General features: G+C 54.1%; 2 protein-coding genes across 2 annotated transcripts in view; one reads left to right on the forward strand and one right to left on the reverse strand.

The window, feature by feature from the left end:
• Window positions 1-6407, forward strand: part of Ilkap (ILK associated serine/threonine phosphatase) — a 25459-nt gene extending 19052 nt beyond the window's left edge. Inside the window, exons 10-12 of the mRNA XM_055616516.1 lie at window positions 3992-4111; window positions 5858-5939; window positions 6182-6407. Coding sequence (XP_055472491.1) covers window positions 3992-4111; window positions 5858-5939; window positions 6182-6322 — 343 coding nt within the window. The 3' untranslated portion in view covers window positions 6323-6407. The remainder of the gene's footprint in view (window positions 1-3991; window positions 4112-5857; window positions 5940-6181) is intronic.
• Window positions 6408-8013: 1606 nt separating this feature from the next.
• Erfe (erythroferrone) lies at window positions 8014-15567 on the reverse strand. The gene is made up of 8 exons (XM_055616845.1): window positions 15412-15567; window positions 13588-13710; window positions 12630-12732; window positions 11778-12040; window positions 11600-11708; window positions 11421-11511; window positions 10677-10755; window positions 8014-9771 (listed from the first exon to the last, which is right to left on the reverse strand). The coding sequence occupies exons 1-8, from the start codon at window positions 15565-15567 to the stop codon at window positions 9673-9675; spliced, it is 1023 nt and encodes a 340-aa protein (XP_055472820.1). The 3' UTR covers window positions 8014-9672.
• Window positions 15568-16476: the final 909 nt, after the last annotated feature.

Below are 16476 nucleotides of genomic sequence, written 5' to 3' on the forward strand. Positions count from 1 at the left end.
GAGTGAGTGAGTGAGTGAGTGAGTGAGTGAGTGAGTGAGTGAGTGAGTGAGAAATATGTCTCTCTGACTGAGGTCTCAAGTCAGTACTTACCACTCATTATTTCCAGTGTGTCTAGGAAGGTTCTTAAATACTGTCGTTGTTTGGTTGCTCTCGGTTTTTTATATAGGGTGTCACCAAGCCCAGGCTGGCCTCAAACTTAGCCTGTAGCCAAAGCTGGCCTTAAACTTCTGATTTTCCTGCCTCCAGCTCCTCACTGCTGGAATTATTGGTCTGCCTTACCATGCTCAGCTTAAATACTGCCTTCTGTTGCACTGAATAAATTGGTTTTCAAAGAAAATCTCAAGTGTTTAATAGGCCAGATTCAGAGCTAGTGGGCAATGCTTGTAGTTTCAGGTACTTGGGAGGCTGAGACAGGTGAATTCAAGAGTTCTAGGCCGTTCTGTACAATGTGGTGAGGCACTCTCTCAAAAATTAGTTAATAAAGAGATGCCTTCAGAGTATGTTATTGCTGACTTGGGACCCTCTGACCCAGGGGACCATGTCTTGCCTGCTCTATTCTTTAGTTCATTCACCACTGTCTTTGAAGGCCATGTGACTACTCTGGTTGATAGTTGTGTGCCCGGAGGTTAACTGAGGACTTCAGTCTTCTACTTCAAGGACATTGCCTTCTGAATGTCACCATAAATGTTTTCTAGTTCTCTATACAAGTTGTCCTTTAAATTTCTTTGTTCTGTAGGAGATAAATGTTTAAAAATATACTTTTAGCCAAGCTTCTGGGGTGTTTTGAAATTGAATGTCCTGTGGTGGAGGACCTGTCTACGTTAACTTCCCAGTGTCCTCTGCAGTCAGAGCCATGTTGAGGGCGCTCACTGGGTGGGCTTGAACAAGCTGTTCTTTTGAGGAAATGGTGCAGAAGGCCAGAGGCTGGCAGGGCCTTGCCCCAGAGCAGTGGTCTACTCTTCTGCCTGGACTAGGACTTGTTTCTCTTCTTCCTCCAGAGTTTATTAAAAATTTCAAACATACAGAAAAATAAAGCTAAAAAAAACAGCAGAGCAAGTTTTATGATTTCCCACTGGGCTCTGGTTAACGATTTCCATGTTGCTTTCTGTGTGTGTAAGACTGGAGTAGGCATGTGTGGACACTGAAATCTATGCATATCATAACTGATAGTTTCATATATATTCTATGTATTTTGATTGTGCCCACTCTGTCATCTTCAATATGTCCTCTACAAATTGCATGTTCTCTTATTTCTTTCAAACTGGAATTTCATATTAGGCTTAGAACTATATTAGTCTATTCCAGCAGTTTACTGAAAGTCACGAGCATTCTGAATTACCCATTTCTTAGCCCAGTTTTCTCATTACAACATATTTGCTTTTTTGATTTAATCTTTGTAGTTAATTTCTACTGAACACTTGGTTTGTAATAAAAGTTTTTCTGTCCAGGTAGCTTCAAAATCATAGTCACAAAGTGACAGCTGTTTAAGAATGTGCATGTTCCTTGGTGGTTTGCTGTACTTGAAATGTAATCCACTGAAGTTGTGCGGTCACAGTGCTGGTGCAGGGTGGTGGCCTGTCAGCACTGTGTGCAGTGTCACGGGCTGTTCTCATTGGGCTTTGGGCACTACCTTGGTTAGTAAGACCATTAGTTTCAGTTTTTAATTTCAAGGCTTTTTCTTCTATAAGTTGTGCATTGCTGGGATGGAGAAACAGGCAGCCGGTGTGGGATTGCAGTTTCTCTAGGTCACATGGCGGTCATGCAGGGCTCGGCAACTGATCCGGGTACACCAGTGGTTCCCAACTTGTAGGTCATGACCCCTTTGGGAAATGAATAACCCTTTCACAGGGGTTGCATATCAGATATTTGCATTAGATTCTTAACAGTAGCAAAATGACAGTAATGAAGTAGCAATTAAATAATTTTATGGTTGGGGTCATCACACCCTGAGGGACTGTATTATGGGTTGCAGCATTAGGAAGATTGAGAACTACTGCTACACCATGTTCACAGTAGCCACAAGGGGGCAGCAGCATGGTATCCATTGACAGATGACATAAAGAACAGTGTATGTTAGCTTTCAGGTGGCATGAAGAACTCATAGGGGCCACATGGTTGAATCTTAAGGACAGTGTGTGCAGTAAATAGGCCAATCACAAAGAACCAAGACTATGACTCTCTGTGTTGAGAAGCCAGGGTTCTGGAGCCTGGGGTTAGAATGAGCCTTCTGAGTAGGAAGGGAATGAGTTAGTGCTTAACTGGAGACAGAGGTTTATCTTGTTTGTATAGAGACAGCAGTCTAGGGATGGACAGTGGTGATGACTGTGGCTGCATGAATGTCTATAATGACATCAAGTCACTTAAAATGTGGTTTATGTTGTGTTCTGTTCCTCCCTCACCACATAGTTTGAAGCACAATGAGTGAAGGTTATTTAGAGAGGGCATTTTTTTTTTTTAATCTCTGTTTAATGATATTTTTCTGGCATTTCTAAAAAAAAAAAGTAAGCCACTTTGTATGTGTTTATTACAGTGAAGACTGTGCAACAGGGCTTCCTCTGAGAGTACGAAGAGAAGTTTTTCTTTTACAAGGGCCTAGCCTGACAGGGAGAGGCTTTCTGATGATACTGACATTGCAGTCCTGGGACTGGACTGAGTGCTGGTCTCATGGTCCTCGGGGAAGAGGTTATGGTTGTCTGTAATACTCAGGTTCACACACTGGCTCTGGGCCCCTGCTGTTCTCCAGGATAGACCTGTTGCCTCCAGCTTCACTGCACACAGCAGCATGGACAGGCTTTGCTGAGATGTAATGCTCTTTACCTTGCCCACCTGCTAAGGGACTAAGCAGTCTCTTACTTTGCTCAGCATCCAGAGGAGCCCCAAACCCAGGAAGAGCAGGGGTTGAAGCTTGTGAGAGCTAGAGTAGGGCTCTGCACATGCTTAGGTCTGAGGGCTGCAGAAAATGTACTCTCTGGCTCCCAAGCTGAGTACCCCCACTCGTCCTGTTCAGCACTACTTCTGGGCACTTGCTTTATTCATCTGTGTTCTAGAATTCTCTGCTTTTCCAAGGTGCTGGCAGAAATCTTTACAGATTAAAAAACATTCAGGGTGGCTGAACTGAGTCACTGGGGGTGCCTGGGACTGAGGCTGGGGTGAATTCTGCCTCCAGGACAGCAGCACCAGCCCAGGAGAAACTTCCTGTTTCACCTGTCTATCTGTTCAGCATCTCACTTGTGACTTAGAAACCTCGGTGATGCTGCTTTGGCATTTAGTAAGTCTTAAAAAATGATGGCCTCAGGGCCCAGGAGGTCACAATGAGAGCCTGGGCTAGGATGGTTTTGGGGGGCTGTGGGACTCTTCATTGGTTCTCTTTAGTCATAGTATCTGCCTTAGGTGCCTCTTCCTGTTTACAGGTTATCTTGTTCTTTTCCTATCCATCACAAAGAGTGGGTGAGAATATGAGTGTGGTTGTTCTACTGCTGATGTGAAATCGCTTCAGCATCTAGGAGTCATAGCCTCAGAGACCTCAGAGATCCTCTAAGCCTAGCCAAGTCAATTGGAATGCGAACCACCCTCTTTCCTGGCCCCCTTAACACAGGTTACAGAATTGATCAATCATTTAAGGGGCTAGGATCCACCCCATCCTTTCACAATAACTGGGCATGGGAAACTGGAGAGGGGAGCATAGGCATTGTGATGAGGTTCACTGCCGAGCCTGCCAATGGTTAGGTTAGTGGCCACTGTTGCTGCTGGTGCACAATTGTACGAATCCCAGCCCCAGCACTTGAGGCAGAGGCAGGTGGATCTCTGAGCTCGAGGCCAGCCTGCTCTACAGGGTGAGTTCGAGGACGGCCAGGGCCACACAGAGAAAGCCTGTCTCAGAACACTAAGCAAAATAAATGTCGGACTCAGCTCCTGTTGGCTCTCAGGCACCTCTGCTTTCAGAGACCTGAGGCCTGTCAAGTGAGAGTCTGACCCTGTCCCTCATTTTAGAGACGGGCGTGTCTTGGGAGTGCTGGAGGTGTCCCGTTCCATTGGAGATGGGCAGTACAAGCGTTGTGGGGTCACATCTGTGCCTGACATCAGACGCTGCCAGCTGACCCCCAATGACAGGTAAAAGCAAACGGTCACCAAAGGTGCAGGGGTTCTCCTGATGGTTTTTCTCCGTCTTTGTTTAGTCTTTGTGGGGGAAGCTGGGGATGTGCCTGGCCCTGGGTTACAGAAATGAACACCTTTTGTTTCTGCTTTCCTGGTATCCATCCACAGTGGTCATGAAGCAAATGAGATGGACACCTGGTTTATCACAGGAGAGTAGAGTTGTGCTAAGAGGCAGTGGGGTAGAGGCATCCCTTCTAGAGGGAGTATCCAGACCCATGTCAACTCATTCAGGTGACAGCATGAAACAGCCAGATCTGTACTAGTGATGGTGGCTAGTGACTTGGTGGGTTTAAGGGGAGTGGGGAAGTTCTGGGACAGATAGAGCAGGGTCTTGGGGTTTAGCTCATAAATATGGAAAGTCACAGGAGCAGAGCCTGAATAGGGCAGCACAAGGAGCCTAGCAAGGGGGCTAAGGGCTAGGATACAGAGCAGGGAACTCTCCTGACCCTAGCAGGATCACCATCCTGAGCCAAACTATGAGCAGGAAGGAATGGAAGTTGCTCAGGGAAACAGAACTAAGCTGAAGGGCAGGGGCTAGGTGCAGAGAGTAGAAGCCACATGGCAGCTCCCAGGCCTGCCAGGAAGAGTCCTCCTTTCATACCTGCTGGCCTGTGCCATGTTGTCAGCCGTCCTAGGGTCTTGGGTTTGTCTGGAGGTCCCTTGTGGGGTTATGGCCCTTTTTGCCCTAGATTAGGACAAAATTGCCGTAGTTGTGACTGATTATTCTGAGGCTGACTGAAAATACTAGAAAGAGTAACCTGCTTAGACTTGTCCCCACCTCAGACTATGTGCTCAGAAAACATGGGTATGTACCTTGCCAGAAGACAGAAGCTGTGGACAGGATGGGAAACAAAGGCAGCTAGTTACCTTAAAGCCAGTCCAGGAGAACAGTGGCTGCCACAGTAAAACATGGATGCTCAGAGGTGTCTCTGCTCGCCTCAGGGAGAGTGAGCTGTGTTCAGACCAGAAAGTGGGGTTATCCAGTCTGGAATCCTGGGTCCTCGGGAGTGAAGCACTGCCCAAGGATGCCTCACTCAGCTTGCCCTTAGCTCTCCATCCTTGGGCCTGTGCTGGTAGATCACAGGCATGTTCCCTTCACACCTGCTGGTGTCATGGTTGTCTGTAAGGTCTAGAACACAGCATCTCAGGCTGAGGTCTCTGCTCATGACCCTATTTATGGGTGGGGAAATGTCCCTCTAATGTTATGTAGCATTCCACCTGCAACTCATCTTAAGATTTAGCTTTCTTATACAATTTCTATTGCTTTAAAATTTTCTCGGCCACTGAGTTATTAGACAGGCACAATGTTACTGGTTTGGTTTTGAGGTTTTTATTTTTTTGAGACAGGGTTTCACTATGTAGACCACAGTGGCCTCAAGATCCATCTGCCTCTGCCACCTGAGTACTGGGATTAAAGGCATGTACTACTACCGAGCTGGGTTGGTGTTGGTCTTTAGAGACAAAGTCTCCTGTAACCCATCTGGTGTCAAACTTGCTTTGTAACCAGAATGACGTTCTATTTCCAGAGGACCAAGATTACACACACTTATGCCATTATTCTTATGTTTTATTTTTGTTTTTAGGGTACTGAGTGGAACGAGGGCCTTTCTTAGGTCAGGCAGCCAGCACTGCTCACTGAACTCTCAGACCACCTTCTATTCATGAGCTTGTGGCTGAAAGCCCTTGTTTCCTATATTGTAGGTTCATTTTACTGGCTTGTGATGGGCTCTTCAAGGTCTTTACCCCAGAAGAAGCTGTGAACTTCATCTTGTCCTGCCTTGAGGTGAGACATCTTATAGGGAATGCCACTTGTCTCAGCTGCTCTTTATTTCTGTAGCCCCACATTTCCTGTGTCAGGAGGAATCTCTGAGCTCTTTTCAACCTAAGTCCTATCGTGGGGCTGAGCTGGTCACCCTTTCCTGCCAGCCTTTGTTAAGAACAGAGCAGGCCCTGCCCTGGCTGTAGTGTCCTGAGAAAATGACAGAGGATGATGCCCTGTTCACTCAGATCCCATCCCTTTGGTAGGATGAAAAGATCCAGACCCGAGAAGGGAAGCCTGCTGTTGATGCCCGCTATGAAGCTGCGTGCAACAGGCTGGCTAACAAGGCAGTGCAGCGGGGCTCAGCAGACAATGTGACGGTGATGGTGGTGAGGATCGGACACTGAGGCCTGCACATGCACTGTTTTGCACGGTTGTGTACTCTTGTGGGACTTCTATGGTTGTAAATAAAGGTTTCTTTTTTCCTAGTCATTTGAGTTCCCTTAATTTACTTTGAGTGACTGGTTCCAAGTTAACTGTGTTTGCTTTAGAATGTGCTCTGGGCCTGTCCTTGTCAGAACCATCATGGGTGTCTTAGACAGGCCCATGATGACCTGTTATGTAGTTCACATGCTCTCACCCTCGATTTGACCCCTTTGGAGAAGTGGACCTTGCAGCGGGGGGGTGTGACAGAGTAGTAGCTGGGCTTTGTTCGGTTTTCTGTACAGAATACATGGACATTTGCAGCAGGGGCCCAGGTATGGCTAGAATGAGGCCCAGAGGACTGCTACCACATGGACTGCCAGTCCCACCAGGCTCCCTAGACAACTACATTCAGCTCGTTCCTATTCCCTGAAGAAGTGAACCCTGGGAGGGTGACTGTTGTTCTGGCTTTCACCCAGCTGCCACCACCCATCGGAGCATCAGACTCACTGTCAATCTTCAGGACAGTGGAGTGCTTGGCTCTGCTGCCTGAGGTGGACAGTCTAACTCATGCCAGGGAACCTCTGGCCAAGAGCATGATGCACCCCCTGAAGAAGGCTCTAACCGGCCTACAAACACTTTGTGTAGGAAGGTCAGTGCTGGGGTTCTTTGGAGAGTTCTGGCAGCCTTTGTGTAAACTCCTGGCGCAGCTCAAGATGCACAACTGCTTCTCCAGACCTGTTTGTAGCAGTCACTGCCCTCCGCGGCTGCAGGGCCTCAACATCTTTTACAACCCGTAAATGACTTCTTAGGGTCTTCATGGAAAAGCCATAAGTAGAAATTAAATGCGAGGACATTGTGTACACTCAGACACTCGAGGCCAGCCTGGGTGACAGTAAGACCCTTTGGCAAAAACCCACTGAGGGCTGAAGACGTGTCTTAGTTGGTAAAGGGCTTTCCTGGCATGCATGGGATCCTGAGTTCCATCTCCAGCTCTACATAAACCAGGTGTGGAGGTATGTTCCTACAACCTCAGCACTTAAGAGGTGAAGGCGGGATCAGATAGAGCCAGCTTGAGGCCAGCCTGAAATGCATGAGACACTGTCTTAAAAAAAAAAAAAAAAAAAAAAAAGCATGGCAGGGCCAGAGAAGTGGGGTGGAGCTGTAGTCAGCTCATTTGGGTCTGAGTAATCCCCAGCATCCACAGAAAAAGCCAACCGTGCTTGCACACACTTATAATCTCAGCCCCATAGAAGCACCATATAACCCCAGGAGAATTGGGAACAGGCAGATCCTTGGAGCTTGCTTCTAGGGCCTAGTGAGATCCTATCTGCATAAAGCAAGGTGCTTGGCTCCTGAGGAACAGCACTGTAGGTTGACCTCTGGCCTGCACATTCACATGCTCACATACGAATACAAACTTGTCATAAGGTGCTTCGTGCCAAGCCTGAGCACCTAGCTTCAATCTCAGGGCCCACAGAGGAGGAGAGAACCAGCTGTTGTAGCTGTCGTGACCTCCACATCCGTGCCGTGATGCGTGCCCCGCACCCTCCCAAATGGACGCAATTCAAGAGTATCAGTGCCGCCCTGTCCCAGCAGCCCTGCGTGGATACCAGGACCCGGGCAGCCCAGCACTCGAAAACACGCTCCCTCATCAGAAAGCAGGACAGTTTAATTCAGCAAATCCTTGTGGCAACCCAGGAATCATTTCGTGCCCTAGAGGCTGTGACCCACATCCCTGGGTGCTTCTGTCTCGGGGACACTTGGCACTGTGGTCTCCCTTGCCGCCTTCGGCGGCAGCCTCAAGACTACAGGCATCTCTCCTTGCTTTATAGCGCCTACCCCTCGTCGTCGTCTTTGGTGAGGGGCCTGGAAAGAGAAGGGCATGGTCTTCAGGTCTGCCCGTCATTGTCATGGCTTTGTGTGTGATCTGCTCCTTAAAAGCACTCTGCCCAGCAATATGACACTTTAAAGCTGCCTGTATAGCACAGTTGCTGAAAGGTGAGATATGTGCTCATGTGGCCTTCTCCAGGGTAGAAGATAACTCCTCTAACATGGCTGTGCCCACTGGATACAGAGTGAAATCCAGAGAAGGGTGTGTCCACCCCCTGTCCTTATCGAAGTGCCAGGGAGTCAGGACCCAGGCCAGCACAGTGCTTCCTGGTAGGGTGGGTACCAGCCCTACTTAGAATCGGGCCAGGCCTGCCGATGGACAGCCCTCCATTCACCTGGTGCTCCGTGTTGGCAGCCTGCTTGGGGAGAAGTCATAAGGGCATTCTGATACAGTGACCTCATCCTGAGGTCCCAGGCTTGAGCACCCCTGATAGGCCAAGAGATCCCAAAGCAGCCTGTGGGTTGCTGTGGGTACTGGTTGTCAACCCTCATCAGCAGGCCTCCGGGGGCCTGGCGGGCCCAGTCCACTCCACTGCACATTTGGAAGCTGGTCCCCAATCATGTTAAAAATGGGAAGACTGCATTGAAACAAGCTGCAGGCTGACAGTCCTGCAGCTTCTCATGGGAAGAGCCCTCCGCCAGTTTCTCCACCCCCAGGCTGCCCACTCAGCCAGGCCACCCCTTTTGCAGTAGGTCTCAGGAAGGGAGCTTGGAGCAAGTGGCCTGTGTCCATGACTGCTCAGCCTTTGCCTAGTGGGTGTGTCCTAGCCGTGAGCCAGAACCTCGGAAGGGCTGGCTGGTTGGCTGGCAGCCTTTGTAGAGGGGGAAGACGGCCTTGTCTGTGAGAGAGACGACAGAGGAGGACAGCTCCTGTATGTTGAGGTGCCCACTAGGGGGCCTGCAGGTCATCTTGCTTACCCCAAAAGTAGAAACTGCTGCCAGATGCAGGCTTGCTGGCCCCTGAAGTCCCTAGGTCGCTGAGGCTGCACTGCAGTCAGAGGCATGGTAAATATGGCTGTATATGGGCCTGGAACCTAGGTAGACAGGGTGTGTGGTCCAAGAAGGCCTGGGCTCCCCTCTTGAGCACTAAGGACCTATAGTCATTTCACAATAGCCCTGCCCTGTGCAGGCTGGCTGGTCCAGATAGTGGCCTGGCTAGGATGCTGAGCCACAGGAAGGAATCAGGCTGTATGGAGCCACAAAGGTGCCAGCTCTGCAGCTGTGGCTACCAAGTATGCCCGGTGGTCCCAGAAGAGCCAAGCAGGGCTTACGATATTCACAAATTGCTGCTGGTTCTCAGAGAACCTGCTTCCATCACCTCTGCAGGAATGCCTAGGGTGGCTGTGCTGAGGCATTGCAGTGGCCAGGGTGTACAGATACAGAAGTCCAGTGGGCTTCCTCCTGCACTCTGCTTGGTGAGGTAAGAGCCTGCAGCAGCCACTCACAGACCCAGGAGGATAGCGCTGAAGTGGGAGCCGCTGCGCACCGTGAGGGTGGAGCCGCTGGCATTGTCCAGGAAGACGGAGGTGTAGTGTCCCGTCTGCAAGAAAGGGCTTGTGTCAGGCTGGCCCTGCAGCAGAGGCCCCTGGGCAGCCTGCAGCGCTCAGCGTGGGTCACATGCACACTGTGGCCTACTCTGCCGCACATGAGAGAAGGGACGGGCCCAAGTCCAGGTTCAGCGTTGCACTCCTAATACAGTTGGCTCTTAGTCTCTTGCCCTCCAGTGTTTCACAGCTCACTGTGTGGGAACAAGCTCCTGCTCAGGGCCCAGGTCGGGTTTAAGAGGCCAGCAGGCTCCTGTGCCACAGTGTGTCTCCTAGGCCTGCCATAGCCTGTGGAGCCATCACGAGCATTGCTCAAGCCTGGCTGCCCCAGTGTGGGCCACGCATCAGTGGCATCACATTCCCTGAAAACTGGACTGAGATCCACCCAGGGGCGTTACTTCTGAGGATCCACCCACCATGAGCCTTTGAGTTCACGGAACTCACGCTTCCGACACTACAGCTGGCTTGAGCCAGACCACCCAGCCTGGAGCTCAGGAGAGAGCTGTGAGCACTCCACAGGCCTCTCTCCACTTTCTTTTTTAGTCATGTCTACGACTCTACCACAGTGACAAAAGAGACTGTCACTGCGGTTCTGTGTAGAAGATAACCGTCTCAGGCCTCCCACAGTTGCAGGGGGCTCAGGCATCATCAAGTTCTGTGCCCACACTCCTCCTGGCCCCATGGAGGGTCTGCATGGCTGGAAGCACCTAGGACATCATCAGATTCTTGGAAGGTCTCAAAGTGAGACTGTGGTCCCTCCTGCCAACACAGGTCGAGGGGCTAGAGTTGGAGGGAGAATGGGACCCTAAGCCTGACTCTCCTAAGCGAGCACGAGCACTCGGTGTGTCTGGGGGTGCTATGCCCAGTGGCCCTGAACACCAGCCAGCACAGCCCCACACACCTGCAGATACAGGACACCGTTTACCGAGATGGTGAAGAGCTCGCTGCTGTTCTCCAGCCCCATGACAGTCTCCAGGGAGCTGCGCCCAAGACAGAAAGAGAGTCAGCGTCCCAGGCCTCACCAGCTTCACTCACAGTGTGTTGGGCAGCAGTCATTCAATGATCAGCACCATTCGCAGTGAAGCACAAGGTCCAGAGCCACCTTCCCAGGAGGGGGTGTTTGAACTGGGTCCTCAAAAGGAGGAAGGACGGGAAAGGCCAGAGCTAGCACAAAGGCCTGGTTCTCTGATGGGAAACAGGCCAAGATGGGAGGCAGGAGGTACCAGGAAGTCCAACGCCAGATTAAGTCTGAGACTTCCCCTATTCATTCCCACCTCCTCCAGCTATGGTGAGCGCCTGTCCTGGGCCTGGCCACCATCCTAGCCACCAGGCAAAGAGGGCCACAGTCCTCATCTCGTGGACCAAATGAGCCACATGAGGTAGACACAACCAAAAACGAGCAACGAAAGTCATCACAGGTGAGACATGGGGGACTAACCAAAAACGGGCTTATGGAATTCCCCCCAAAAGGCCCCTACACATATGGCTCTCCCTCTGTCCTCTGAGTGAGAGTTCTAGAGGAAAGAAAGCCTTTCTCACGGGTCCTGGGAAGAAATTAGGATTGGCCGGGGTCCCCCACACCCCAGTGGGAGTAGAAATGGAGGCTCTCTACACTGGCGTGGGCCAGGTTGCAGCCCCCACTCACGCATTGTGCTGGCAAAGAGACTGGATGCAGATCAGCAGGCGCAGACGGTCCCTGGGTCGCAGGGGACCCCTTCTCGGCTGCTCTGTGAATGCTGCGGGGAGGACCAGTCGTGGTGGTCACCTGGGCCAGGGCAGTGGGCAGCCCGCCCCCTTCCTCCCCCGCCCGGCCTCGGGGCTCACCCACGTGCAGAGTGGCGGCGAGTGCGTAGAAGCCAGCCACGGGTGCGGTGTACTGGCCGCTGGTCAGGTTCAAGCCTGGGCCCCGGCGGAAGGCTCCCTCCACGTCGGGCTAAGGCGCACACAGGAGAGGTCACCCCAGGGCCCCAGCCTGCGCCCCCGCCCGCCGCGCTCCACTCACCAGGTAGTAGACCCCGAGCTCGTGCAGCGCCCGCCGCTCCACCGGCACGTCCCGGCGTAGACGACAGTGGAACGCGGCCTCCACGCGGGGCGCCCGCGGGCCCTGGGCCAAGGTCGCGGCCAGCAGCGCCAACACAGCCCCCGGGTCCTGGTGGCCGTCACTCTCCTGGGCGGCTGGGACGCGGGAGGGGCTGCCCGAGGCTGGTGTGGTGAGGTCGCTGGTGCAGCGCCCGGGCGCCAAGTTCTCCCGCTGCCGCACTGCGCCTGACACAGGCAGTCAGAGGACCACTCTGCCGCCGGCCCGCGGCCCTGGAGCGGGGGCGCTACTGCCTGGCCCCGCAGCTGCCCTTCACGCCATCTGAGCTCCAGCACGTACATTCGGCACCCAGCCCCCCTGCCCCCCCACCTCTCTGTCATACCCGTACTTTTGGAAAGTTGTTATAAATACCTATTGTGGCTACACTAGAAGTAACACAGAGGTTCGTCACCCTCCGGAAGCTCATTTAAAACCACACAAGCCATGGGCGAAAGCAGGGAAAGGGCTCCTAGCAGTTCTCCAAGGGTCAGTCAATTCCAGAAGACGTTGACGGCTACTCCCCAGCCGCTGGCTGCAGGACAGACAGCCCTGGGCTGGTCTAACTTGGAGAGGGAGGTGCTATCCCCAGGGAACAAGGAAAGGCAGTCTTTCTTTCCTCTTGAGGCCTCTACCTGCCACACTTCTCCCAGCCCCAGCCCCGCCCCATGGCAGGTAGGGCTGCCAACTGGAGAGCAGCTTAGCAGGTGTCCGCCAGGGGCTGAGGTCTATGCTCTGGCTTCCCCACACCAGAGCACTGCCACAGGATGGCACCCTTACCTTTCAGCAACAGCTGGAACTCCTTCAACAGAGCCTCAGGTGGGGTGAAGGGGCCTGGGGGGCCCTGAGGACCTGGTGGCCCTGGGGGTCCCGGCAGGCCAAGCTGGAAGGGAAGGGAAGTGGTGAGGAGATTTGAAGGAAGGACATGGGTGAGCCCTGTCAGCTCCTGCAGCGAGGCAGGCAGGAGAGCTCCTGCAGTGGCTGCGGGTGCTTTCCTCCTGGGTGGGGGCCTTTGGGCTCTCGTATGCCCTCTGTCACCAAGCACGGAATGAAAGTCATAGGCAAGGATGGGACTGTGCAGGTGCGATGCTCACTAGGGACAGGGCAGGGCAGGGCAGGGCAGGCTCTGAATGCAGAGGACACTTCAGGCTGCTTCTGGGGACCTGCGTCTCAGTCCGACATGGGACACAGCGGTAAGTCGCTACTGTACTTGGCTCTGGGGAGTTTGTACTGGTCCGGGACCTAAGAGAAGGAGCCAAGCCCCTGCCTGGCAAGGCCAGGTGGCTAGGGTGCAGGGCCAACGCACCCCTTCTCAGGCCCGGTGGGTCAGATCCTGGGTAGGCAGGCCTGACCCTCAGCAGGGAGGCCAGTCTCCATCCAGAGTCACTTTGAGAAACTCAGTGCAGGAGTCAGCCATCGGGCCCAAGTGCCGGCTTCCTGCCCAGGCCAGGGCCAAACCCAGAGGCCCCAGCCTGTATCACTTCAGCAGCCTGAAGCTACCCTGACTCCCAAGCACCTACTGGGGACGCTTCTCTCTCTGGACATAAAGTAAAAGCTAGGGAAGACCTGGCATCCTAGGGGTGGTTGGGATGAGTGGTTGGAACCAGGCCCTAACTCCAGGCTTGCTGGACTCCAGCTTCGTACTTGACCCTATGTTCTTTCCGTGGCATCCTGGTACCCCTGTGGACAAGGGAAGCTGATGAGGGTGGTGGTGAGGGTGTGGTCACAAACCGCTCACCTTCAGTCGCCTGGCCTTGGTCCTGCTCCTCCTCTTGCTGTTGATGCCCTTGTTGCTCTGCCTGACAAAGAGCATCCAGGCATCCCTGGGGTCCACGCTGTGTGCATGTGCACTGGTGGGCTTCTGGAACACACACGCCCACAGGAAGGTTTGCATATGATGCTGCTTGCTGGACCCTGGCCCTTCTCACCTGTGTTCTCAGAGGTAGCGTCCCCCATCCCCAGCCCAGGGAGGACGAAGCCTCACTGTGCTGGAGAGCCCAGGCTGCAGGAAGGTGGGGTAGGGCCCTCAGCAGGTTGTCTGGAATACATCTTCCTGCTCTTCCTTGAGGACAGTCTCACCGTCCTTGACACTCACTGGCCCCCACAAAGGCTTAAGAGGTGACTCTGACTATGTGAAGACTGTCCCTCCCCACAGGCAGAAGTGCCAAGAAGACCAGCCTCAGAGCCACTGTGGTCACAGGCCATGCTGGGGCGAGGGGCCTGATGTCATGACTCAAGGCCACCCCGCACGGGACCTCTATCTTCCTTAGCACTTCTAAAACACTGGCCCAAGGAGCCAAGCTCTGGGAGGAGCCTTGTTTCCTGGCAGAGGCCTTCGGTAAAGAGGACAGTCAATGGGCCTTTTGCAGTCTGGGTTTCACATGGGGCTACCAGCTGGAAAGGCAGTGGTTCAAGAGGCCTTAGAAGACGTTATGGGCACAGACTGCAGTGTCTGTTAGAAAGACCCAGGATCTCAGAACAACCCAGGCCGGTGTATTGCGGGTCACAGGCCAGGCTGCCGCCCTGGGAAGATGGCGGCTCCGAAGCTTCTTGCTGGACTGATGCCCTCAGTGAAAAAGCATGATGCAATGCTTTCCATCATAGGTCAGGGAAGTTACACTGATCCTTTTAGGGGACCAGTGGCCTGTGTGTGGATTAAGATCACTGTTGGCTTGAGGGCAGCACTGAAATGCATGGAGCCACATTGGTCTGGGGCCCCAGGAGCTGGAGTGGGGTCTAGGTTCCAGCTATCAGAGAGCTGGTGACACCTTGACACTCCTAAAGAGGGTCCAAGGCCAAAACCCCACTGGGAAGTTCCAGACACTTCCTGCTTCTTGATGACTATGTGAAAGTTGCCTGCCAACGACACGGACATTTGTACTCCCACCAAGGGAAGCAGCTGGGTGAGGCAGAAAAGGGGTGGCGGAAGCCCGGGCAGGGGGTGGGGGAGACACACCTTGCTTAGGGAGTCCGGGTGTAACCGGTGGATGTTTTGGTGGATGTTTTCTTGCCCCTTGGTTTGCTGAGGATAGAAGAGCTGGACCCTGGCCCTGGACCCTGGAACCCCGCCCTAGGGTTCCCTTGTGCCTGAGCTACACACGTTCAACCCAGACAAGACCCAGACACTCTTCCGTGAGCCCTGGCCACAGGACCAACCCGCTGCAGTGAGGGCTGCCAACCCGCCCTCCCCGGGCTTCCTCTGGCCACACCCTCCCCAGCCCGAGTCTCCACCCCAGCGGTTCAGGTGGAGATCCAGGGAGGGAAAGAGGCAGAGCCTTTCCCAGCAGTCACCCAACAGAAAGGAGCTGGGTCTGAGAGCCCCGCTCCTCCGCTAGTCCTCCAGTTTCGGGGGCACGCTGCCTGCTTTTCACGCCTTTCCCAGCTTCTCCCACTGGCCTAGTAGAATTCCCCCGCCAAAGCCGCCGTGCAGAGGGCGCGGCTACACAACCCCGGGGCTCACTGAGCCCCTGAGAGGGGCGTTTGCGCAGCCAGAGGTGCCACCTTCCCGCGGTCCCTGGACCCCTGGGACAGGAAGGTGCGGGGCGGCGTGGCCGCGTCTTACCGGCAGGCTGTCGGCGGGCGGGGCGGGCTCGGCCCCGGGCAGCTGCGGCCGTGCGGGGTTCCCCACGGGCTCCGGGACACCCAGGCCCACGGCGGCGAGCAGGCTGGCGTAGGCGAGCAGCAGGCTCGCTCCGACGGGGCTGCGGGCCGAGGCCATGCGGGCGGCAGCCACAGCGGCGAGCGCGGCTGGTCTGCTCGGCGCCTTATAACGCGCTTGAATCCCCCGCGTCGCGCGCGCCACCCTCGCTGCTGTCGCCCCCTAGCGGCTCGGGCGCGCTCTGCAGGCAAAGGGGCCCCGGAGAGGAGGCGGCTGCCGGATCCCGTCCGTGCACACCTGCTCTTGGTGGCTCTGGTCGGCCCTGCTGTAGCCCAGGGTCAGCGTCTCCTAGTCCTGCACCCTGGCCCTCTTAAAACCCCCCGTTCGTTCTCTGAGAGCATCTGGGGGTCTCCACTCCACCATTCTGCGCGTCTCCTCAGCCCCGAGGCTCCCTTCTGATGCTCCCTCCTGGTGCCCGGTGAGTTACGGGCCATGTTGACACAGGTTGAGTTCCTTGGAGTATGGAGACCCTCATGGCTCCTCCCTTTCAAGCTGGGGAACCCGGAGCACTTGTAAGGTGTTCCTGCTCTTCCCAACGCAGGATGTTGGGAAGAGCAGGTTGTTGCGGTGCTGGGTCCTCTCAGACTCCACCTACAAAGCTAGCAGCTACAGAGCATTGACCCAGCCTGGCTGGAAGGACAGACCCCTCTGAAGCCCTAAGCCAAGTGTGGGGATGGAGCCCAGCTGCCCACAGCCCACACAGGGCAGCCAGCCAGGACAGACACAAACCCTAAAGGCCGGATCTGGGAGAAGGCCTTTCCTGCGTGGCTCTCCTCCAAAGAGGCAGGTCCTCTGCCTTGGGCTGCTGTCGTTCCATTGGCTTGAGAGAAAGCGGCACACCTGGCTTCCTTCGGGTTTTGTTTTAGTTAGCTTGTGTGCACGCACATTCCTGTGAGTGCAGGTGCCCCTAAAGGCTAGAGCAGGGACTCCAGGAAGGGGCTTGATTTGCAGAACATGACTCAGTTCACA

This window comes from Psammomys obesus, unplaced genomic scaffold (genome assembly GCF_907164565.1).
Source record: "Psammomys obesus unplaced genomic scaffold, mPsaObe1.curated_primary_1811, whole genome shotgun sequence".
Lineage (NCBI taxonomy): Eukaryota > Metazoa > Chordata > Mammalia > Rodentia > Muridae > Psammomys > Psammomys obesus.